Genomic DNA, 23,241 nt, shown 5'->3' on the forward strand with positions numbered 1-23,241 from the left:
TCTCGTGGATGACCGCAGCCAGCGCTGGCAAGCAGCACTCATAGACACAGCATCGTCCATTTGTTTTATTGGGTGTGTGTAGTGTTGTTATGACATCTCCTAGGGGCACATTTGACACTCATGACATCAGACAGGTCTGTTTGTGTGTGGAGGGGGGTGTTCTCAGAGTGGAAACCACAGCAGCCCCCTCTCCAAGAAAAGGTAAAACTCGGGGGCTAGGAGCCAGGTGGGCCATTGCAGGGGCTCTGACCCACCCTGTGGTCCATGCTGAGACCCCACTGTGGCCTTGACCCACCAAGGAGCTGGCAGGCCTGGCTACCTCCCATCACCCAGTCACCCTGCCCTCAGGTGCATCTGGCCCCCTCTTCAAAACCTAGAACTATTGATGGGGTGAATTTTTAAAAAGGTAGGGTCTGGAGAAGAGGGTGAGTGGTGAGTTCGCAGGGCCACAACAAGCCACGGCAGAGCAGACAGGGCTATATGTACAGGGTGGGACATGGGGAGGGGGGTGCCAAGCCCCCAGGGGACATCTCCAATAAATAAATAGCTACAATAATAAATAAGGGTGACGGGCTAAGTTGGGGCAGGGGTCTTGTGCCCATGATCAGGAGGGGTCTGTGGTTGAGGGGGGTGGGCAGGGCAGGGATGGGTGGGCCAGCTCTCAGCAGGCGCAGTCCTGGTGCGGGGGTGCCTGCTGGTCTGTGAGCTGTGGGCCCTGCTTGGCGCCTGTGACAGCAGGGTCAGCTGTGTCCAGTGACTCGGACATCTTCTCGCAGATGACGTCTACCAGGCGCTCAAAGGTCTGCTTGACATTAATGTTGTCCTTGGCACTTGCCTCAAAGAACTCAAACCCTGTGGTCAGGGAAGGGAGGAGTGAAGACTCTGGGCGATCCCTCCCAGAGACACTTCTCTGAGGCCAGAAATGCTGAAGGTTCCCAGTGCCCAGCAAACCGTAAAGGCACTGGCAAGTCCCATGGGGAAGTAACATTGACCTGGGTCAGCCCTGTATTTCCTGCACTCCTTTCTTTGCCCTAAAATGTCCCCTTCGCATGGTCCCCAAGACCCTGGCAAGACTCATTCCCCTGTTCTCACCACCCGGCCCAGCTCTATACACTGTTCCTGGTGGCATCTGACACTCAAATCCAGCCATGCCTGCCTCTGCTCACACTTTTTCTGTGGCTCCCTATTGCCCTCAGAAGAGTCGCAGCTCTTCATCATGTGGTCCGGTCCTGCATGATTGGCCACATTTCATCCCAATGACCCTTATGTTGCAGCTGTGTAAAAGTATTTGCCAAAATGCATAGGATTTCTCCCACCTCTGGCCTTCCCCAAGTTGTTTCCTCTGCCTGAAGGATCACTGTTTCTTCAAGCCCCAGATGCGATGTTCCCCCTCCTCAACACCACCTTTGAGGCATTCCCCCGCTGGACTTCCCCAGCCCTGGTCCCTCTCTCCCACAAAGCTGGAGGCCTCTTGGGAGCCCAGTAACACCCAGTATGAGGCTGGGCAGTGAGGGTGTCAGAATGAATCAGTAACTTCCTGCATAGTGAACTACAGACCTATCAAGATCCACCTCACATGGCTCCTGGATCAAGGCCAGTTTGCAGAAAGCGTGAATTGTCTGCATTCAAATCTAGACCCCATCCTGGCTTTGCTATAAGACCTTGGGTGTGTCCCCTCCCCTCTCAGGACCTCTGTGTCCCTCTTCTAGCCTGTAGGTGTCCAACCCCTCTGGGCACTCACCAAGGTGGTCAGCCAGCTGTCGTCCGCGTTCCGACGACACCACCCGCTCATCCTCCATGTCACACTTGTTCCCCACCAGCAGCACCTGGGCATTATCCCACGAGTAGGTCTTGATCTGGGTTGACCTGGAAGACACGGTAATGGGCGGTTTAGAGCTTGGAGGATCTGAGTTCCACTCCCTCAGCCCATTCCAGCCCCCCAGCTCCCCATTATTCCTTGAACCTGGCCAGTTCAGTTTCTCCTCCAGCCTCAGTCCTGCTAGAAACACTGCTATCTCTGGGTGTCTGCTTCAGGACTTCTCTTATTTTCAAAATCTTTCCTTCTAGCAGCCTCTCCCACCCTTCCCTGATCCCTGCCCTCAGAGAGGATTTCTCCTTAGTAAAATCAGAAACTTTCTTAATATTTATCGTTACTTCTGGGCAGAAATGTAAATGTTTATATCCTCTAACCTATGCAAACTGTCCTCATATTTTCTGTTGTTCATGCCTCGCGATTTTTTTTTTTCTATATGTTTAGTTTCATTTTCCACCTGAAATCCTTTTTTCCCATTATTTTGAGCTGGTGATGCTGTGTTTTAATGATTATAGACTGACAGCAGGTCTGGGTCTCAATATTGTTATTTACACATCTACCAGGAGGCTGGGGCTCCCTCATCAGCCTGCAGCCTAGGCTTTGTACCAACCCAGCTCAGAAGACAGTCTGAGAGGGGCTGAGTGTGTGCTCACCAGTCCTGCACAGCGTTGAAGGACTCCTCGTTGGTGATGTCATACATGAGGATGAAGCCCATGGCCCCACGGTAGTAAGCTGTAGTGATGGTTCGGTACCGCTCTTGCCCTGCTGTGTCCTGGGAAAGAAAAGACGGGGGGTCAAAGAGGACCCAGATGTGAGATCCTCGGTGGAAATGAGCTCTGAGATCTTAGCCAGTTCCTTCAAGACCCAGAGAAAAGTAGGGGCTTGCCCAGAGGCAGAGGGGGCAAGGGAGCACCAGCCAGCCACCTGTACCAAGAATATGGTGATCAAACATCCTACAGAGTCCACTACCTTCAGAATCACTCCATCATTCATCAATACACATGTAGAGGGCACTGCCCTGTGCCATAAACCACACCGGGCTGTAGAGACACAACTGTAACCAAAAACTGTTGACGAAAATCACTGCCCTTGTGGATCTGACAGTTCAGTGCAGGAAACAGACAATAAAAGCATGAAAAGGAATAAAATGTATCCTATGTCAGCTATAAGGATTGAGGAGGAAAATAAAGCCTGACAGTGATGGGCAGTGTGGGCTGGGGCAGGCTTTAAAAACTTGAAGGAAGTTAGGGAGGGAGCCATGTGACAATCAGGGGAAGGACAACCCAGGCAGAGGGCACAGCCAGGCCAAAGATGCTAATGTGGGACTGACCAGGCAGGGTCTCCTAGGCCAGGGGAGGGATGTAGGGTGTGGAGTTTACCCTGAGTGAGGTGGGAGCCCTGGGAGCTAATAGGTTCCTTCAGGCCTTCATAGTGTTGTGGGAGGCAGTCAAGTGACCATGGGGGAAGTGACTGTGCCTGTCCCAGGTAATGAGGTTGGGGACCAACATCCAATGAAACCTCAGAGACTCACATGGAAGAACTTGCAGGTGAGGAAATTGAGGCACCAAGCCCAGTGATGCTCCTGCAGATATCAGGTATAGGAAAGAACCCAGCATTGGCTCCTCCCCCAGCCCTGGAGAGCACCAATTAGGCTCCGATGGAGGAGCAGGGGCTTTCTCTTCTGTACCTTTGGTACACAGTGGGCACATGGTAAATGCCGTTTGTATGAATGAATGAGATGGGTAAAGCTGGGACTGCTTTTCCAGTAAGGGAGCGTGGTGAAGCTGGGAGTCCCCCAACTAGACCCACCCAGATCTGCAGCTTGATCCTCTTGTCATTGCGGTAGATGGTCTTGACCTTGAAGTCTATGCCCACAGTGCTGACAAAGGCAGGCGTGAAGGAGTCGTCTGCATAACGGAAGAGGAAGGACGTCTTGCCCACGCTGCTGTTACCAATGATGAGGATCTTGAACATGTAGTCGAAGTTCTGGTCCGAGGACTCCTTCTGTCCATAGCGCGAGTCTGTGGCTGACGCCATCTGGGGGTGCGGGGTGCAGGCTATTGTGAGGGGTTTCCTGCCATCCCCAGACTCAGGATGGAGAAAACACCAGAGCCACAGAGAGGAACTAACGCACAACCAGAAGCCCTAGTACTAACTGTGGAGCTCAGGGCACAGGGCCCGCTGTGACCTTGAAAGGAAAGGGCGGAGAGGGGGAGGGGAGAATTTCAGGGAGGAGCTGAGAAACCGGGATGGGGACACCCCTGCAGCCCCTCCACCAAGTCTGTGCCCCAGGTCAGGTTGTAACCCTAAACCCTATGGCTGCTTCGGGAGGGGGTGACCGCAGCCGGCCCCGCCCGCCCATCAATCAATCATTTATGTTCCTCAGAACCCAACTCTAGCACACGTGGACAGTCCGCAGGGACACACATCTACAGCCCCTCTTCCCTCCTCACGCCCAGGCTGGGGGAGTTCAAGCTGAGGCAACTGCACAATGTAATAGGGGTAGACCGTGCACACACTCACGTGTACACACCCGTAAACGCGCGTGCCCATGAGGTTTGAACACACTCGGACACAGAACAGAGACGCGCGCAGACACCTGTCTGCACACCGACATGCATATGCAAAGGTACAAACCCACACGTGCACACGGCGCCCTCCACCTATGCAGGTGTGTGTACGTAACCCTCACGGGCACGCATCCCTGTGTATGTATGCACACGGCCATGCACGCACACGCACAATCCATGCATCTCTCAACAAGCGTGCAGCAAAGACACACTTGGGTCAGGACCCCCGCTGAGTCACACGGGCATACCCAGGTCCACAGACAAGGGTACACACAGACCCGCCGACACAAATGGGCGCGCACACGCGTGTTCATACCCCGCGCACGCGCACGCACAGCTTCCCGCAAGGTACTCGCCTCCCCTCCCCCTCCGCCGCAAAGGCGGGGGTGGAGGAGGATGAGGGTCGGGCAGATGAGGGCAGTCTCCTCCCCAAGTTCGCGACGGCCGCATCCTCCCTACATTTAATCCCCGCCATCCTCGTCACCCCACCCCCGCCAGCCTCTCAGCCAAATTAAGGTTACTTAGGTGCTTTGAGCGGGAGTGCACTGGGCCGCCCAGGAGCTCACCTTGCCCTGCACAGATGCGACCTTAACGACGGCGACTTTTTTGGCAGCGGCGGTGACGAGCCCCTAGAGCTCTGATGTGGGGCTGCGCGGCAGCGGCTCCAGCCCCTGCAGTCTGCGGTGACGTCCTGCAAAGGGAGGGGTGGGGCCTCACATGCAGATATGGCAGTGACGCCATCGTGGGGCGGAGCCGCACTGGAAGATGTGGCCCACTGATGCCCGCAGAGCTAGGAGGGGCGGGGCTCCCGCGCTGATTGACGCACAAATGGGGTGGAGCCCAGTGTGTGCACCCAGTAGCGGGCGAAAACGTTTAGGAAGGGAGGGATCACCTGCCGGCTCCGCCTCTCGTAAGTGTCGTGGAGGCGGGTCTGAGTGGCAACCTCTCACTGGTTTAAGCATTTGAGCGACAGGCCGAGTAGCCAATTATAGATGACTGTCTTCCCCATTCTGTCCAGTGGGGGCTCCCGAGTCGTAGGGGACCAGATGAGGGCTTGGCTGAGCTGGGACCCTCAGGGGGTGTTCCTGTTCCCCTCCACAGCTCACACTAGGTGGGCCTCTCTGGCGGCCCCCACCCAGGCGAGAATGGTGTGACTAATCGTCAAACGCTCCCTAGCCGCAATTTCAGAAAAGAGGAACAGAGGTCAAGAGCTGCTCCATACCCCCTATTTATGGGGTTCAAAAGAAGTACAAAAGGAAAAAAAGCGGAATTAGAAGTCGAGAGAGACCCCGTCCATTTTCTGACATGTAAGACCCCCAAAGTGGGCTGGACTGGTAGATGCACCACCCTGTTTCTGAGATGAAAGCAGAAATAGAGAACAAGAGAGTTACGCCTCCCCACTAACTCCCAGAAAAGAAGGAAGGGGGGCTGAGGGACGCTCCGACAACAGCTCCCATGCCTGCGCCCCATTTTCCGGAGAAAAATTCGAAGAAAAGGCAGAAATAGGGCAGAGAAACTGCCTGTCCCTTAAACCCGCAAAGCCTGCGATAAAAGACTCGGGAACAGGGAGGGTAAGAGTGAGGCTAAAGACACGGAGCTGGAAGAGACTTCACCCTTCCTTGGTTCCTGAGTTAAAGACAGAGCCGGAGAGACCCCCTCCCTTAATCTTGGGAAAACAAGACTCAGAATGGAGACTTTGGAAGCTGAGATGCTGTATCGTCCCCACCTCCCAATCTTGGGGAGGGGGGAGTCAGAATTGAGGGGGCCGAGAGAAAGAGACCCTGGCCCCCATTCCAGTTCCCTGTCCCCAACTTCCGGCCCCCAGACCCAGCAGGAGGCGTGTGGCCCCAGGAAAATCCTGATCTCCTCAGGTTGCTCCCCAGGAGGCGGGGATGGGGATGGGGCTCATCCTATTTATAAAAAACTCTCCTACTGCGGAGGTGCTGAGAGACCAGAATAACTTTGTGCCCCAGACCGTCGCCTCAATCCACACAGGCCCCCAGCGCCCTGGAAGTGCAAAATGTCCCTCCCATTCCGCTTTCATTTGGGAAATGTTTTACCTAAGGGTAACAGTTTTGTCCCTCTCCCCTATTTCGACTATAAAAGTATCACAAACCCACTTAAGAGAATTGTGAAAATTCAGGAAAACATTTAAAAAATAAATCCGCAATTGAGTCCCAGCTCTGGGTGGGGTCCCAGGTGTGGCTGGTCCAGACACGCGGTGGAAGTGAGGACTTGCAGGCCGCTTGGCTCCCTGACCTCCCTGCTTGGGGCTTCATACGTGGGTGGCACTCAGAAATACCCGGGTTTTTCCTCAGGGGAAAACCCCACAATGATGTGCACCAGCTTGTCCCAGGGAAAATTGTATTTTAACAAAAATGATGCAAGGCCTTTATTTGCTAAGAATCAGCATTTGGCTCTGGAATTAGGGATGATTGAATGGGGAGCCTGCATACTTCACAGTGTTCTCCTGCCTGGCAGGGAAGACGGAGCTGTGTGGGAGAAGCACCCCAAACTCTCCCAGGTCCTGCTTCACTCAGAGTATATATAGCTCAGGATATGGTTTCCTCAAATGTTACCTGTTGTTGCAATATGTGACCCTCACAAAGAGTCCACTTTATCTGTGAAGTGACAAAGGCTTCAGGACGTTAAGGGACTTGAAGCTGGCAGTCCTCTTTGAGGACACAGGATGGTGCAGTGGACTTGGCCCAGGCATCCTGAAATCATGGTCTGGAGAGCATGGTGGCCATGAATCAAAGAATCCCTCAGAGCTTCCACCAGTACTGGTCTGGGGTGGGAATCAGGTAGGACCTCCCAGAGGAGGGGTTACTGAGCTGAGACCCAAAGAGTGAGGATGGAGCATTCCAGGTGGTGGGCAGAGCATGTGCCAAGGCCCTAAGATGAGGCTGTGCTTGGGGTGTGGAAAGCCAGCGTGGGTAGAATGTAATCAGTAAGGGGGAGTGGGAGGGATGCCTGTGGCCCAAAATGAAGGGGAATGTATGAGTGTTCTTATGAATGGGTGAAGAAAAATCCAGAAGGAAAAAAGGTGAAATGCTGAAGGCAGATGGTTTTGGGGTGAAATTATAACTGAATTTTATTTTCTTCTTTATGTTTCCATTATTTCCAAATTACTTGCAGTGAACATGTATTATTTGTAAGTAAAGAGGAAGGAGAAAAATTATAAATAATCAGCCCCTAAATCTCTGCCTTTCAAAGAAATGGAAGGAAATGCATCAAATTCATGACCCAGATGATGATTAATTCTCCCTCTGGAATTTGATCAGTAATTGTGATGATGAATTATTGGAATCATTTAGTAATGAAGCCAGCTGTTCCGGAAGCCAGAGGTTGCTGTGAGAATGTGTGTCACGAATACATTTTCAGGCACACTGGCAGGGAGGCAAGTTGTGGTGTGGAGTACTGAGTCTTCCTGATACAGGAGTTGAACCTGAGACTTGAACACAGAGCCTCCTCGTCTTCTCCCAGCGAGGCCACCCCCGCCCCAGGCACAGAAGACCTCCAAATTTTGCCACGCCCCTGCCACTGGCTAATATCCAGCACCCAGCAGCATGGCCTTGAGGAGGCAATAGAACCGCTCTGTGCCTCAGGGTTCCCATCCATGAAATGGACATGATACTAGTTTAGGGTAATAGGGTTTATTTAACCCTAGAGAAACATTAAATTCCCCAGATTTCTAAGATATTTCAGGGTGGTCACAGACACTACGCCTCAACTAAAGTTTACCCAAATACTAAGATTAGGCCATAGAGGGGAAACTGAGGCCCAGGAGGCCTCCCTAGGGTGAGTCTGGGACACCCTCAGAATCAGGAGGGGAATTGTGTGGGGGGGAATTCTGTGCTTTTGTTGCTGTTCTATAAGAGGAAGAATGTGAAAGGGGACCAGCCGGGTGTCCTGGGGCCAGAGAGAACATGTGCACCCAGAGACACCACTGAAGACAGAAATTACAACTACTTAAAGCAATAACTGATGCACAAGTAGCCACAGGCCACATCAGTCTTCAGAGATGTCCCCACAGAGCCTTCTCTTTGCTCACCCCCACTCCAGAGCTCCAGAACCAGAATTGGAACTGGACAATGCTTTGGTGCCACACGTTTCCCTATTCAGGTCCCGTTCTCCTGCAGGGAGCTTCCCAGCCGATGAAAGGGAGGCGCACCTGTTGAGGGCCTCTCCTAGAAGCTGACTCCTCACCCCCTTACACAGGGCATAGACCTGGCACACTGTAGGTGCCCAATAAATATCTGATAAAGAATGAAAGACTAGATGATGGCTCAAGAGTGACCACTGGAGAAGTTAGGCATGACCCAGCCCCAACTTCAGAGCTGACTCTGGAGGACAGCTCTCTCAGCAGAGCTGGGGATCAGAGTGGACCCAAGCCAGATGTCTTCAGTTTGACCCTGAATCTTGCCTATAATTAAAAGCTTGGTTGTCTCTCTCAATGTGTGGAGAAGGCAAGGCCTGGGGTCACCTGGGACCTCTTCCAGGAAAGTCCGCCCACTCATTAGGGACCATTAGGTGCCAAACGACTCAGCCATCACATTGCCCTCATGATCCACGCAGGTCTTGCCCACAGTCCTCTGGTTGTCCAGGCATAAGGCCTCAGGTTCTGAGCTGGCCTCAGGGGACAACAGTTCAGTGTCAGGTGACTCCAAGGCCTCCTAAGCTAACATTCTCTCCCCCTCCTCTTCCTCCTCCTCCTCTTCTGCCTCCTCCAGCGTTAGCTCAAACTTGAATCTGTCTTGGCCGCCCTGCTCAGGGCTGGTGGGGTCCATGGGGCTGCGGGGAATCTTGCTCTGGTACCACTCGCGGTTGTCCTCCAGTGTGTCCAGCAGGTCCTGTGCATCTGGATGTACCAGGTGAGCCCACGTTTCCCACAGTGGGTGGGCAATGTAGTCAATAAAACCCACCTGTGGGGTAATACAGGATTGTGGGGGAAGAGGTAGCCGTGCTGTGAGTCACCATGGAACCTAGACCCAGTCCAGCCTCCAGGCCTTCTCTCAGGTTGTTCTCTCTCCTTGGAATGTCATTTTCCAATTCCTACTCATTCTTCAAAACCCTCTTCAGACAACCTCTCTTTTAGGAAGCACCCCCTGACCCTCTGGGCTGCCCCAATCCCTAAGTCTTTCCTTCCACCCCAGCCCTTACCCCTCAGGGCTGGGTGTATGTGTACCCTCAGACTAAGAGCCCCTCCAGGTCCCCTACACCACTCAGAATAGACATCTTCAAACCCCATGAGTGCAGATCCCTCTCCTTGCAGCCCAGAGAGAATGAGTCCCAGCCTGACTCCATGCAGCCCAGGGCAGAACACACCCTTAGGCCACACTCCCTCACTGACCAGCCTGGGGTCAAGCCAAAACTCATGGGGGTGGGCTCAGCCACTCCTCTCCCTCCCCCATACCAAGAGCCCCCCAGCTTGACCCAGCCACCCTCCAACCTGGGACTTCTCCACCGAGGCTGTGTGCTTGTCACACATGGGGCTGATGTCCAGGTCCTCCTCTCGCTCACGGTCTCCTTGCTGGAAGAACTCAGCCATGATGCGGTCTGTCCACTGGCGGTACAGGGGCAGCGGCTTAGTGGGGTTGCTGAGGTCAGCGCAGTGCACCAGGTTCTGCAACACCTGGGGAGGTGGAGGCTTGGGAGGGCTCAGGCCATGCCACCCCCAGGCCCAATTAATCCCCACTGCCAGGCTGGTGCCATGAACATACCCCTCTTACAGGTGGGAAAAATGAGGCCTGAGAGGGAAAGGAGTGGCTAAGGTACAATCACATGAATTTTAGTGCCTCTGTTTTTTCAAGTTTGGCACACAGTCAATGCTTCATAAATGCAAGCTAAATGAGAGGCATGGAAAACAAGGCCCGGGGCTCTGCCCAGCCACACACCTGGATACGGTCAGAGTAGTTGTCCAGCAGCAGAACTCCCAGGCTCGTCACCTTCTTGGTCTCCACCATGGTCTTGAGGTCAGCCAGGAGGTTCATGTGTTTAGACATGTCAGTGGCCAGAACCTGGGGGCAGGTGAGGGGGGAATGACAGGTATGAACATTGCTCCCACCTCACCCCTTACTCCCAGGCATCACACCCACATGGACCCACAGCTCTCTGAGCTTCAGTGTCCTCATCTCTAAAATGGGGGGATGTAACGTTATTGGCTGAAAACCCAGCTCACAAGAAGAGATGAATCATCTATCCCATCTCTGAGCTTGTTGGGCTCATAGAGTGCATCCCACATGTTAAAGATTAAATATGGGGGCTGAGGTGAGAGGTCCCTCAGGGCAGCAGTGAGGTCCAGTCCAGGACATGGCCTCCAGGGCTTGATGAGCTGAAGAACATAGAGGGAGAGTTATGACCGGAGCAAGTGAGGTTGACAGGAGCAGAGAGGGCCTCAAGGAGGAGTGGGGGACTTATCCCGAGGGCCGTGGGAGCCACAGGTTAACCTGAAGCTGAGAATGACCTGACTTGGTGCTCCCCAGATCTTCCTGTGACCACTGTGTGCCTGGGAGGGCTGATTTCAGCAACTTGGAGAGAAGTTCAGCCCCAAACGCAGTTGTTTAAAACTCAACTTCGCTGGACCCATGTCGACCCAGCCCAGGAGTAACCCACACTCAGCCCATGGGCTTCTCTGAGAATCAGACAAAAGTCTCAAAACTTCTTCCCAAACCTCCAGTCAGCCCCAAATGATGCGCACCACCCATGGCCCCATTCTATCTCACCAAAGTTTTAGTTTCTCTTCACTGGCAGCCTTGGTTTCCTCTGAGCCTTTTCCACATGCAATTCCCTCTGCTCGGAACACTCCTCCCAGCCCCTACCCTCCCCACCCTGCAGGCCCCAGCTTCAGCGTTCCTTCCTGGAGAAGCACTACCTGACCTTGAACATGCCCCTTCACAGCTCTGTCTACAGGTCATCCATCCCCATTATGGTTCCTACCCACGCGTCCATCTCCCCCACAAACCGGAATCTCAGGCCAGAACTGCCTTGGTCATTGTACAGTGGAAGCACACAGTAGGTGCTCAATAAATGCTTGTAAAATGAATGAATGAGGCATAAGACCCCAAAACTTACTGGTGTTTCCCAATCTGGAAAATATCAAATGGCAGACTAAAGGCTCAGAAAAGTTGCACCAGAACCCCAAAAGCTCAGTTTCTGCATCGCTTGTGTGTGTGCACCACAGCCAGGACCAAGGGCATGGTCACCCCCTCTCACCCATTTGATAGATCAGAAAGCTTAGGCTTAGAGCAGAGACATGCCCAGGTTCAACTGAACCCCCAACCTGGCCAAGATCACCCCACCCTGCCCATCGCTGTAGCCTCACCATGTCAATGACCATTTTGCGCAGACTCAGCCATTGTTTGGTGCTGAGGTTCTGGAAGATGTTGCAGTTCTCTGCCTGCAGCAGCTTGAAGCCCACAGCCAGGTGGTGGTTCTCTAGCACAGAGGTGTCATTGTACATAAGCGCAAGCTCCGAGTCTGTGGGGAAGGAGGAGAGCCTCAAGATCTGCCGACCAACCCACTTCACGAAAAGGCAGGTTTCGTGAACTCTGGGCAAACTCCTACTCATGCATTGAAGCCCCAACTCTAATGCCCCCTCCTCCAGGAAACTTTCTACCACCTTGTCTCTCTCCTCTCTCTCTCTGGCTTCACAGGGTTGGGGGCATCTGTGTTCTGCTCCGCCTCCTCGAGACTGGAGTCTCCTTAAGGACTTGGCATGGCAGGAGACAGTGCGTACTAAGAGCTGGTTGAATGAACAACTAAGTCTTTGAATAATTAAACTCTGGAATCCTCCAGTGAGAGAGCTGTACTCTCATCCTCGGCTCTTCTGAGATGTATACAAGAGGCACCAGGTAATTGCTTATTGACTGAATTTTTCAGCTACCTTAAAGGACCCTAAACTTTAAAATCTCAGCGGGCCCAGATCAGCCCTGCCACATTTGTGATTCTCTCATTTATTGAATGTCTACTATGTCCCTGAACCCTCTCTGAGTAACTAAAGGAGAGAAGATTGTCACAGCCATTTCACAAACAGGGAGACTAGGCTCAAAGTAAGGATGGGACCACCAGAGAGTGTATGATTGACAGGTGGAGGCAGGGCCCCCGACTCACTGGTGTTAATGAGAAACTGATTGGAGACTCCAGGGTGGTCCACATCATGGATGGCGCTTGCAAAGATGGCAGCCAAGACTTCCAGGTCTGTGAACACAGCCTGAGCAGGCATGGGCATAAGAGGTGAGGGGCAGGCTCTCTGCACCCCTCACCCTGCACCTGCTCAGCCTGCTCGTAGGGCCGTACCTCAAGTGCAGGCATGGCCAGCATCACATGTGTGGATTGGGCCACATCAGCGGCATGCAGGCTATTGTGGTAGGCCACATCAGCATGGTAGTGACTCTCCAGTGTCAGCAGGTAGGTGACAAGCGTGTCCGCTGGGATTTGGAATGTCTTGAGCAAGTCCCGTTTCTGGTTCATCACAGGCCCCCAGTTAGGATTTCAGCCTCAGGGCAGCAGTACACACTGTTCCTATGCTTTCCTTCCTTCTGAACTTCTCTCCATCTCTCAAATGCTCCATCGTCCAGGATGCCCTCAATTTTGAACTCACTTCATCCCTGTCCTTCCTCTCTGGTCTGTCCCTGACCCCCACAGCAGTTCCCTCCAGACTGGGTCTCTTCAGGCCTGGGCCCAGGGCTGAGGCTTGTTGACAATCAGCAATGAACCGTTCAGCCTAGTGAACTCTTATTCGTCCATCCATGGCCTGCTCAAATATCCCATTAGGGGTGTTAGGGAGGAGTGTGTCCCCTGAGGTCTTGACGTAGAAAGAGGTGAAAGAAACCCAGGGACATTGGAAGCCAAGGGCATGGGAAGTACCTGGAAGATGCTGAATATGACGGCTGTGAGTGGCCGGTTCCCACTTAGCTCTGCCACCTTGAACACATCAAGCCCCCACTTATTGGTGCCTTCAAGTTCCTAAAATGTGAAGAGCTGGAGCTTGACCCCAGCCCAACTCACACAGACTCTAGACCTATGACACTCTCCTCCAGGCCCCAGATCTTATATTGAGCTTCACTTGCCCAGTATACAAATGGGCAAACTGAGGCTCAAGATAGGGCATCCAAACGGAGCTGGGACTCTAACCTGGGTCACAGCATTCTGGTTGAGAACCCACCTTGGCCAATTGCCCCTCCTGGTCAGTCTGGACCCCCAAGCGTGGGACGGTGGCTGTGGAGAGGCTGGCATTGTGGGGGAGCCCATGCAGGCCGCTGATGTGGGACACTGGCTTCGGGGGTTCTGTGAGGGTCCCTCTGGGTAACTCCACCTCAGTCTGTTGGTCTGGAAGGAGGACAGGGTGGGACTCAGAGAAGCTGATTCATTTGCTAGGGTTATCCTGCCTAGACTCAGGCCCCAGACTTCGCTAGGCCTCAGGATTAACCTTATTTCCTTTTTACCTGGATCAAATGAAGCTCAGAGCAAAGTCTCCCTATGGCCTATAGCTACCCCTCTTTTCATGGCTGACCTCAGTAACCCCTTATGATGGACATGGTCCCTGAGAACCCAGGGCTCAGTGTTTTCTCCCAAACAGCGCAATGTCCTTTCTATCTCCCAAGCTGGAGACCCAGCTGTCTGGTTGCCTCCATCTCCTTCTTGGAAAAACTTCTACTCATGCTTCAAAACCATAGCTTTAATGTCCCCCTCCTCCTGGAATTTCCTCCTGTTCCTCCCTCTGGTCCAGTCTTCATTCCTGCGGCTAGGGATGTCCATGGCTGGCTCTCTCTTCCACAGACTGAGGTCTGTAATAGAAGTCTTTCTTTTCTTCCTTCTTCCTACCTCTGCATGTTGCCCAGGCAGGGACAACCCACAACAGCTCACCCAGGAAGGTTCGAGAGATGTACTCTGACACCTGGTTCCCGGAGCGGCTGGTTTCAGACAAATGAGTCAACTCCCAGTTCAGCATCCGCTTGAACTGCAGGGGAAGGTGAGGACAGTGATGAGGGGCACTGTGGACGGAGGCAAGTGACCTCAGCTCTCTGGCCCTCCTCACCTTGTTGGAGGCCATCTCCCCCACCGAGTGCCGGGTCTGCAGTGTCTCCAGCTGATCCAGACACCAGTCCAACTCGTCCAGTGTCTCCAAAGCCAGCTCCTGCCCATTGTCCTCTGGGGGCTGAGCCGTCAGGGGCCTGCTCCACACCCACTCAAGGACCCCACACCCTTTATGCCTCCATCTCTACATCTGGACCCTAGAGTTCTTCCCAATGGGGCCACTCAGGACCCCAGGATTTGAGTTGCAGATATATCCCCAAGTGGCTGTATGACTATGGGCAGGTCTGTGGGCCTCAGCCTCCCCATCTGTAATATGGGTGTGGTAGACTCCATTTAGGGTGTTTTGGAGAGTAACAATGAGCACAGCCTAAGGACTCATGGACTGGGGAGGTCACCAAGGAGAAGAAACTGGCAGTGGCCCCACAGTGACAGGAAGGGGTAGGAGCAGGCACATTACCTGTAGGTGGAGGGGGCTGACAGCCAGATGGGGGGTTCCCGACGGATGCCTGCCTGCAGTACAGTCTGCTCAGGGTGCCTTGCCTGACCTCTATGACCTCGCCCCAACCCAACCCACCTTATCACCAGGCCCCTGACCCCCTCCCACCACCACCCCTGACCCCTCCCTCAGTCCTCTCTGCCAGGCCCTGCCCCACCCCACCCCGTGTACTTGGCTGCCCTGAGGCCTTGCAGGTGTGCTAGCGCTGCAACATTTCTCCGAACTGTCTGCAGACTGGCCAGGACCTGTCGGGAGAGGGATGATCAGCATGGGAAATGGAGAGGGTAGACTTCACCTGCTTGGGTCCTGCAGGGATAGGGGGATAGAGTGGGCACTCACCTGGGCAAAGGGTGTCACAATCATGTCTTCTCCATGTCTGTGGGGAGATGGGACATCAGAAAGGGTGGCCAGGGTGATCTCCTGCACGTTTCCATCTTCCAGCTTTTGCCTGCACTATGCCCTCAGGTAAGCACTTCTTTCCTTCGATTTCTCCTTCCCATGCCTTATTGGTCCCAGGGCTCCCCTTACTGGACTCTTCCCTGAAAGCCACCACAGCCTCTCCAACCATTCATTCACTTTATCCCCATCTCACACACAGGGAAACTGAGTCCCGGGGGCAGCAAGGGTCTTAGAGGCAAGGCAATATTATTTTATTTTATTTTATTTCTCTTTCTATTATGACTACCAGGAAGCTGAAATCAAGATGTCTGTTCAGTTTCTACTAATTGTCCTTAATGTTTCTGGATTTCCACCAATCCCAGCCTAAAGTCAAGTATAGATCACCAGATATCATTCTAGGCAAGCTCAACTGAATAAGTGACTACTTGGCAAACTCTTACTTAAACTTCAAAGCCCCATTCAAATGGCCAGTTGAAGGAGATGTGCTGAATGGAGGAATAAAAGAAGGAGGAAGAGACGAGGAGGTGTCATCCCACCAGCCTCAGACTCACAGGTCACTGGCCACCAAGGAGTTCCGGGACATGGCCTTAGGCGAGAGTTCATAGTCGCTGTCAGAACGGTACAAGAAGGACTCCCGCCGTTGGCTGTGTTGGGCAGGGGCCTGGACAACCTGGGCAAGGCCAGGCCCGACCTGGGGGTCCAGGGCGCTTCTCCCACATGAAAGAGCATTGTCCAGGTCAAAGCTGCAAGCAGAGGAGGCATGGTCAGAGCGGAGGGTCCTGGCAAGTGGATGGCCTGTGATGGCTCAAACTTGTTCTTTCACATCCTCCCTGGAGCAGAACGATGGGCCACTAAGGAGCAGCCTACAGTTTGTCCACCTGCCTCACAGTCACACCTCTACTCAGGGACTTGGCACCCCTCATGGCTTGGTCTCCATGTACCCAGAGCCTTCCCACTGGGATCAATCTGGTCTCCAGGACGTGAGTTTCAGATCTGTTCCCAAATGTCTCTGTGATCATGGATAGGTCTCAACTTTTCTCTGGACATCAACCACCCTATCTTTAATATAAGCTGGTAGAGCCTTCTCTCAGGGTGCTTTAAGAAAGTTACAACTGAGCGCCTGAGGATGGCAGCTGGGAGTCCATATCCCTAAGAAGGAAACTGAGATCTGGGCTGCATGGTAAGTTCACAGGGACTAGAAAAGACTTTCTGGGCTCTAGAAAAGACTTTCTGGGCTCTTCCCTCTGCAGGTGCTTGGATCCTGCCTAGATCCGGCGGGTTCCGAGGTTCCCCACATACGCGAGAGACCCCGCCCAGAGTCAGTTTTGGCCACGCTCTGGATCGCTTTTTCTTGTTCACCCTCAACCTACTTAGCCCCGCCCCAATCTCGTGGACCACGCCCCCAGATCCTCTGCTGCCCTGCTTCATTTTCGCCCGGATGTTCTGTCGTCTTCCACCTCCGGACTTCTGCACCGGCCTCCCCATAATACCTCCTGCTCAAGCAATCTTTAATTCCTCCCTCCCAGTTCTCTCAGCCCTGTCCTTCCCTCTCGCCACACTCTGACTGGGTAATGGGGAATCTATGCTCATCCCCCTTGCGGTCAGAGATCAGAGGAAGAGTGGGAGGGGGACGTGAGCAAGAACAAAGGTGAGAGAGAGAGAGAGAGAGAGAGAGAGTTAGAAACCGGGGAGAGGGACTGCCTGTGGGTCACGGCCCTTGAGATGGCGCAGGCAAGAGACAAGGAAACACCGGGGACCGCCCACGACTTGGGGCTTCTGGCCAAGGGCCAGTGTCCACCTGATCCCCCCCGCCAGGTCACACATCCGGAATTCGGCAGGATTCTGTCCGTTTAGCTGGATTCGGGCCGTCTCGGTCAAGCATGGTCGGGTTTGACTTAAGTTCTACTGGGCTTGATGCAGCAGAGTTCGATCTAGTGAGTTCGTTCTGATTTGGCTACGTCCGACCGCGCTCGGGCAGGTTCGGATACCTTCGGGCTATTCGGCTCTCTTCGGCCTCACGCAGGTAAATTCGGGAATGCTTGGCTTTGTCCGGCCTCTCTCCGCCTGTTCGGCTTCAGCCGCGCCAGGAGAAGCCACTACCACGCGTGCGTCCGAGCTCCTGCTTCACGACATCACGGAGATGGCTGAGGCTTTTTTACCCTAACCTGCTTAGCAAAGGGAGCGGGGGTGCTGGTGGAGGGATGTTCCGAGGGGGACTAGCGGCTGATACAATAACCCGCCCTCCTAGGGGTGGCGAACCCTCCCCTCCTCGCCTCTCCACAAAGGTTCTGGGAAAGCGCACCCGTGGATAACTAGGAAAACCGAAGCTGGGAGAGGCCAATAGGGTGCTGGGTTTGAATTTAATCAGCCGGCGTGCAGGGTTCAGGGCTGGCCGCAGCTGGGGAAGCTGTTTTTCTTTCTGCTCTAAATTTAGCTGGGAGCGGCGGGGTCAGGGTGTGGTTCCATGACGTGGGCGGCGCGGGGCTAGGTCGCCCTTACTGGAAGCCGCACGGCTGCCCATGGGTTAGACAAGTAAACTGAGGCATGGAGTCTTTGGAGGGACCCGCCATCCTCCAGCCTCACCTTCTGGGAACCGAGGGCGCTCCCTTGAGGCTCCTCCGCTCTCTCCAGAGCCATTGGCAGGGACCACCCTTAGCAGGCGGCTAGTGGGTGCCCTGGGAACGCTCTCCCGGACACCTGGAACCCCCTCCCGGGTTGCAATGATGTCTTCAGAGACCACGGCCACGATTTGCACTCACCCCCACCAGCTGTCACTGCCCATGCGACTTTGGAGAGGAGACCTCCAGTCTCTGAGCCGCAGGATCCCAAATTATCAAGGGAATGTGAGTGCAGCACAAACCGGCTACAAGGTGCCAGACACAGTCGGCGCCCACAAGCCACATCTCCGACCCTAGCTTCGCCCCCACACCCCACGAATTCACTGTTGCGTCCGGAAGGGCCAGGATTCGAACCCATGGAGGTCACCAGTCCTTGGAGGACGCCACCGATTTGCGCTGCACGGATCTGCTCTCAGTCTGGGACGTGCAACTCCTCTCTTGCTACGATGCCCTGCCTCAAAGGCCTCCATAAAATCTGGTCTTTCTCCGGGGACACCGAGGGTTTCGTGTAAAGCCCCCAGGTCATGTCGTCGCCGGCACCAGGAGCGGTGAAGGGGAGCAGACCAAGGGAAGGAGTGACTCTCGCTTCTCCCCTCACTCTCGAGACACTCAGGCCACCTGCCCAGGCGGGAGGGTCAGGAGGAGATGTGAGCCTAAGCCCATCCTGCTCTGGGCTGCAAAGCTGGAGACAGCCGCTTGTCACCCTCACCCTCACCCTCAACCGCATCCCCGGCTTGCGTCCATGCCATGACCCCTAATTCGGCCCCAGTTGTCCCTAACTGTCTGTATCCTTCCCACCTCCAGCCTGGCAGTTCCGGTGACCCCTCTAGCCCTCCTCTCGCCTCACCACAGCGGATGGGCCACGGTGAAGCGCCGCTGCAGGCGGATGCTCTGGTTCACCAGGAGCTTCCTGAAGAGCCTTGGGGAGCAGCGTGGGGAGTCCTGGAGAGAGCCAGGCCCAGGAGCCGGAGCAAGCGTGGGGGCACTCTGCATCTCCGCGACAGCTTGGAGGCAGGACGGATCCTGGGCCGCGCAACCTTTTCTGGACAGTTTCGGGGGCGGGGCCGGCGGGAGGGGGCAAAAGGAGCACTGCCCCGCCTCACCGCTGGACCATTCCGGGAAGCCCCTACCGGGACAAATGAGGAAACTGAGGCACGGAGCTGGGTGCCACTCTGTGCTCTTCCTTTTGGGGGGTGGCCCCGTGGCGCCCAGAACCCAGATCTTGTGCCCCTGTCCTCTACCAACATGTCTCACGTTAGTGCAGCTCCCTGGGCTAACTTGACTGAAAAAAGTGAGATGCAGAAGTCAGAAAGGGAAGCACCCTCTCTTGTGGGCAGAGCACCGGAGGCACGGCGTGTGCCAAGGGGCTGCCCAGATCTCACACGGTACTTCAAGTTCCACTCTGCCCATTTCCCAAGTGGGGAAACTGAGGCCTGCGGCCACCAAGGGGCTGCCCAGGATCAACAAACCCTTACTCCTTTGCCAGGTGAGGAAACGGAGGCATAGAGAAAGATGGTAATAGACAAAGTTTCCTGGCAGGGCAGAGGGGCTCAAAACCAGCACTTCCTCTCCCAGCCCTCCTTCACAAGTCCCCACATGACCCCCACCTGCTCTGACATACCCCAGGCCCTGTCTCTGGATCCTTTCCCTTCTCTTGCTGTCTCTACTGGACAAACATCCGAACTACATTCAAGCCAGATATTCTGTTCTGTGAAGCATCAACCCCCTACCCCCTGACGCCCCTCCCCCCCAGCCACCAGAAGGACCCGGAGGGCCTGGAAAGGGAGCCCTCACCTTGGTGTCTGAGGGAGTTCAGGGGCCTATACCAGGTGTTCTACCCCTCAGAATGCTGGAGTCAGTAGCCCTGCCCTGTTGTGCAGGAGGGAAAACCAAGTCTCAGAGCATATCACCCTCAGAGGCAGGATTCTGAATGCACACATCGCAGGTAGGGGCCACTGAGGTCCAGGGACCCAGAAACCCTGAGCCCAGTTGTGTTCCTGCTGTGGAGTGACACTCTCCCACTGTCTGAGCTATGCCCCTGGGGAGACTGTACCAGTTGTGGAGCACCCACATTTCTGGCCCACATAGGGAAAGATACAGCTTGGGGCGATCAGAGCTTCAATGGGGGAGCTGGAGGCACCACAGTGAGGAGACTCTGACCTTCTCCTGACTTCCTAACCACACTATTGCCTGCATTGTATGGATGAGAAAAATGGAGGTCCAGAGAGGGGTCCCAGGAGGACAAGGAGTCTCAAGGGCCTGACTGGAATCTCCTCTTGCCCCCAAGGCCCCAAGATACCTGGTGGGAACCAGACTCGCTGTCCCCAAGACAAAAATATCATCTGTAGCTGCTGTGGTTACACCTAATTATAGCTGCTCCCCAGGGGATAGAGGCTGCCAGGATCTGCCTGGTGGGGACACTGGGGCCAGGGTATCTCCGAGGAGCCTCGGCACCACTGGCTTGTAATAGTCCTATGTCCCAAGGAGAAACTGAGGCACAGAGGGATTCAGTCCCTCCCCTAAAGTCACAAACATGAAATGGAAGGTTAAGACTAAACACATCAATACAAACAGCACTTCCTACTTGCGTGGCTCTGAGCCAAGGGCTGTGCATGTGAAAGCCACTTCATTTTCCAAGCAACTGTTGAAAGTGAGGGATATTTTGCTCATTTTGGGGATGGGGAAACTGAGGCACAAAGAGGTGTGTTCAGTTGCCCAGGTCACACAATCACAACACACTACCCAGCCTGTGCCCTCTCCCACTTCATGCTTAACTGACCCCGTCCCCTCTAAAGTTTCAGGGGCTCCTCTGACATGAATGTTTTATTAATAGTTTAATTTAATGTTTCATTAATAGATTTAACCTTAAATATTTTGTTAACAGTTCTAACAGCAATGTGTTATTAATAACTTTTTGGATGGAGAAACTGAGCCACAGAGCTGAGACTCAGCATTGGAATCTGGCCTGCCTGACCCTGAGTGGCCCCAAAACAAGCTGCGTTAGGGGCAGAGGCTGAAGGATGGGTAAACCCAAGGACCCCCATCCTGACTTTGTCCCTGTGTGCTACATGACTTGAGGAGGTTCTCAGCAGTCTCTGGTGTCCTTATCGTATGCCTCTGTCTCCATTCCTATTTGAGCATCCCTGCCCTGGGCAGGCACTTTTCTCTTCTGCCACCAGGTGGCCCCAAGGAGACAGGATGTGGGTGCTGTTGTGCCCGCTTGACAAACTGGAGAGGAGAAATGACTTCCCCAAGTCCCCATGGAGAGTCTAGACAAAGAGAGGAGAAGGGGCACTGTGTCATGCGATGCTCACATGAGTTTGATCTCCCTCTCCTCTGCTCCAGACCCTCCTGTGGCTCCTCATTGCCTTTTCATCTGAACCCAGACCCCTTTGCAGGACCTGTGATGCCTGACCCCTGCTGGCTTCCCCACCCACTTCCTCTTGGCTCACTCTGTTCCAGCTTCATTCCTGTCCTTGCTGTTCCTTGAAACAGCTAGGCTCATTCTCACCCCATGCCCTTGCCTGAGCACTTTTCTCCTCCTGACTCTTCATCTTTCAGGTCAGAGCTGGAGCATCACCCCCTCCAGGAAGTCCTCCCTGATCAGCTGGGTAAATATTCTCAGAGCAGCCTCCTCTCACAGGTACAATTTTACATTTAGAGTCATGGTTATTTGATTTGTTTCTGCTTTGCCAACCAGCCCCTCGAGGTAGTACCAAGTCTGCCTTGCTCCCAGCTGTGTCCTTAGGGCCCAGCACTCAGTAGGTTCTTAATCAATGCTTGGGAAATTAATAAGGAGCCTCTCTTCCCACTCTCCAGCTGCACTGACCTGTATTCAGCTCCTCTTATACCTGATTCTCTTGAGTCTGAGGCTTTGCACAGTCTGTTCCACCTAATTGGCATACCCTTACCTGCACTCCCTCTGGCTGATTTCTCTTCATCCATCAGGTTAAGCTTAGATGCCACATCTTCCAAGCAGTCCTTCTTTACATCCTAACCCCCAAAGCTGGGTCAGAAGCCTTCTCTCTCCAGCTGATATGACTCTGTCTCCACCATCAGCTTGTGAGCACCTGCTTGCCTATAACTGTGTCCCCAGTTCAGGGCCTGGCACACAGGAGGTAGCTACCAATGTTTGCTGAACAGGACGCTAGGACCCTCCCAGACCCAGATGATCCACCTGGGGCAGTGGGGAGGAAAGCCACAGTGGGGGACCAGACTCCCATACAGAAAGTTCTTAACAGAATGCAGAAAGGACGATGTGTGTTTGTATTCCACTGATACTCTCTGCTTGCTAGGAAGCACCCAGCAGATTGGCCTTGAACCCAGTTGGCCTTGAACCTAAGGGCTGAGCCCCTTCCCCCACATCGGCATATATATGTATGGGCAGGATGTGCAAGTGCACACTCACAGGGACACACTCCTTCCAGAACCTTCCAGAGCCGCTGGGGTTCTCATCCTAGACGGGCCCAAACCCAGTCTCTGTTTGTTCTTTCTTGAAGATGGAAAATAATGAGTCACCGGAAGGGGGGTCAGGAGGGGCTGAGTGCTGGAGTGGGGGACTGGCTGGGTCACCTGGGAACAACTCCAACCCATTGTGGACCATGTAGCCCAGATGCTCCAGGTGTCTCCCAGGGCTGCTAGAGGGCAAGGCTGGGGGGGGGGGGTTAGGCCAGGCTTGTTGATCAAGAAGTTAGTAGCCCCAGGAGGTCCATGGACCAAGGTGGGAGAAAATAAAGATCTAGAGAGAAAAATGACCCCCGAGGTCACCAGCCTGACCTCAGACCCAGGACTCTAGATCTGGCCTGCTCTGGCTCCCCCTCCCAACCAAGGAGGGCCAGGGACTCCTGGACCCTACTCCTGGACCCTCAGCCCTGACGCAGCAGCTGGAGACTCCCACCTCGGGGCCCCCTCAGGGCCCCTGTTTCACCTGCCGTTTTTCTGTCTCTCTCTTATTGTCCCACTCCTCTTCTGCATGAAACAGGAGGAGCAGCCCTTCCCCACTTCAACCCACTGCTTCCCTCCCCTATTCTTTCTTAAGGGAAGAAACATCCTGTACTCAGGCTCCCTAAGAGGTTTCCCCTCCTCCTTCTGGGGACAGGGGGCGGGGCGCTGGGGAAAGGGGTTGGTGGCAGGACAGGCCACAGAGGAAGTTCCTCCCCTCAAGGCTAGGACAGCCCAATCTGACCCTCTCAGATGCTCGCAGTGGTCACAACCCCATAAACACCCGAGGACACTCCAGGGTCTGGAGGACCTCAATGGGTTAGAGCAAGGACAGTCACGCCAGTCCACATGCCCACAAGGGGAAAA

The 23,241-nt window shown here is 54.2% G+C and overlaps 3 protein-coding genes across 4 annotated transcripts; all 3 read right to left on the bottom strand.

Moving 5' to 3' along the window:
- Nucleotides 1-50: 50 nt before the first annotated feature.
- On the bottom strand, nt 51-5,091 carry RAB3A (RAB3A, member RAS oncogene family). The gene is made up of 5 exons (XM_090289975.1): nt 4,950-5,091; nt 3,623-3,850; nt 2,467-2,585; nt 1,742-1,866; nt 51-852 (listed from the first exon to the last, which is right to left on the bottom strand). The coding sequence occupies exons 2-5, from the start codon at nt 3,848-3,850 to the stop codon at nt 662-664; spliced, it is 663 nt and encodes a 220-aa protein (XP_090146101.1). The 5' UTR covers nt 4,950-5,091; the 3' UTR covers nt 51-661.
- A 2,408-nt stretch (nt 5,092-7,499) lies between these two features.
- Nucleotides 7,500-14,925, bottom strand: PDE4C (phosphodiesterase 4C). 2 transcript variants are annotated; one of them, XM_090289978.1, is made up of 9 exons: nt 14,251-14,925; nt 13,550-13,713; nt 13,252-13,350; nt 12,682-12,846; nt 12,496-12,595; nt 11,708-11,862; nt 10,281-10,403; nt 9,836-9,949; nt 7,500-9,308 (listed from the first exon to the last, which is right to left on the bottom strand). In XM_090289978.1, the coding sequence occupies exons 1-9, from the start codon at nt 14,435-14,437 to the stop codon at nt 9,060-9,062; spliced, it is 1,356 nt and encodes a 451-aa protein (XP_090146104.1). In that variant the 5' UTR covers nt 14,438-14,925; the 3' UTR covers nt 7,500-9,059. The 2 variants fall into 2 exon arrangements, with proteins under 2 accessions (XP_090146104.1, XP_090146103.1); XM_090289977.1 differs by having other exon boundaries at nt 9,836-10,018.
- A 120-nt stretch (nt 14,926-15,045) lies between these two features.
- Nucleotides 15,046-19,174, bottom strand: LOC150000110 (3',5'-cyclic-AMP phosphodiesterase 4C-like). The gene is made up of 4 exons (XM_090290211.1): nt 18,782-19,174; nt 15,868-16,059; nt 15,257-15,293; nt 15,046-15,162 (listed from the first exon to the last, which is right to left on the bottom strand). Exons 1-4 carry the CDS (start codon nt 18,925-18,927, stop codon nt 15,046-15,048), a joined length of 492 nt encoding a protein of 163 aa, XP_090146337.1. The 5' UTR covers nt 18,928-19,174.
- Between the last annotated feature and the right edge of the window lie 4,067 nt (nt 19,175-23,241).

This window comes from Furipterus horrens, unplaced genomic scaffold (genome assembly GCF_987537825.1).
Source record: "Furipterus horrens unplaced genomic scaffold, mFurHor1.1.pri manual_scaffold_10, whole genome shotgun sequence".
Taxonomy (NCBI): domain Eukaryota; kingdom Metazoa; phylum Chordata; class Mammalia; order Chiroptera; family Furipteridae; genus Furipterus; species Furipterus horrens.

Coding starts and splice junctions, on each gene's coding strand:
- RAB3A (XM_090289975.1), bottom strand. CDS start 3,850: ATGGCGTCAGCCACAGACTCGCGCTATGGACAGAAGGAGTCCTCGGAC. Junction 2,586..3,622: donor GGATCAAGCTGCAGATCTGG/GTGGGTCTAGTT, acceptor TTTCTTTCCCAG/GACACAGCAGGGCAAGAGCG. Junction 853..1,741: donor ACAGCTGGCTGACCACCTTG/GTGAGTGCCCAG, acceptor CCCTGACCACAG/GGTTTGAGTTCTTTGAGGCA.
- PDE4C (XM_090289977.1), bottom strand. CDS start 14,437: ATGGCCTCCAACAAGGTGAGGAGGGCCAGAGAGCTGAGGTCACTTGCC. Junction 12,847..13,251: donor TCATATTCAGCATCTTCCAG/GTACTTCCCATG, acceptor GTGATGAACCAG/AAACGGGACTTGCTCAAGAC. Junction 11,863..12,495: donor TCAGTTTCTCATTAACACCA/GTGAGTCGGGGG, acceptor CCTTCCCCACAG/ACTCGGAGCTTGCGCTTATG.
- LOC150000110 (XM_090290211.1), bottom strand. CDS start 18,927: ATGCAGAGTGCCCCCACGCTTGCTCCGGCTCCTGGGCCTGGCTCTCTC. Junction 15,294..15,867: donor TCCTTGGTGGCCAGTGACCT/GTGAGTCTGAGG, acceptor ATCTCCCCACAG/ACATGGAGAAGACATGATTG. Junction 15,163..15,256: donor TTGTGACACCCTTTGCCCAG/GTGAGTGCCCAC, acceptor CTCTCCCGACAG/GTCCTGGCCAGTCTGCAGAC.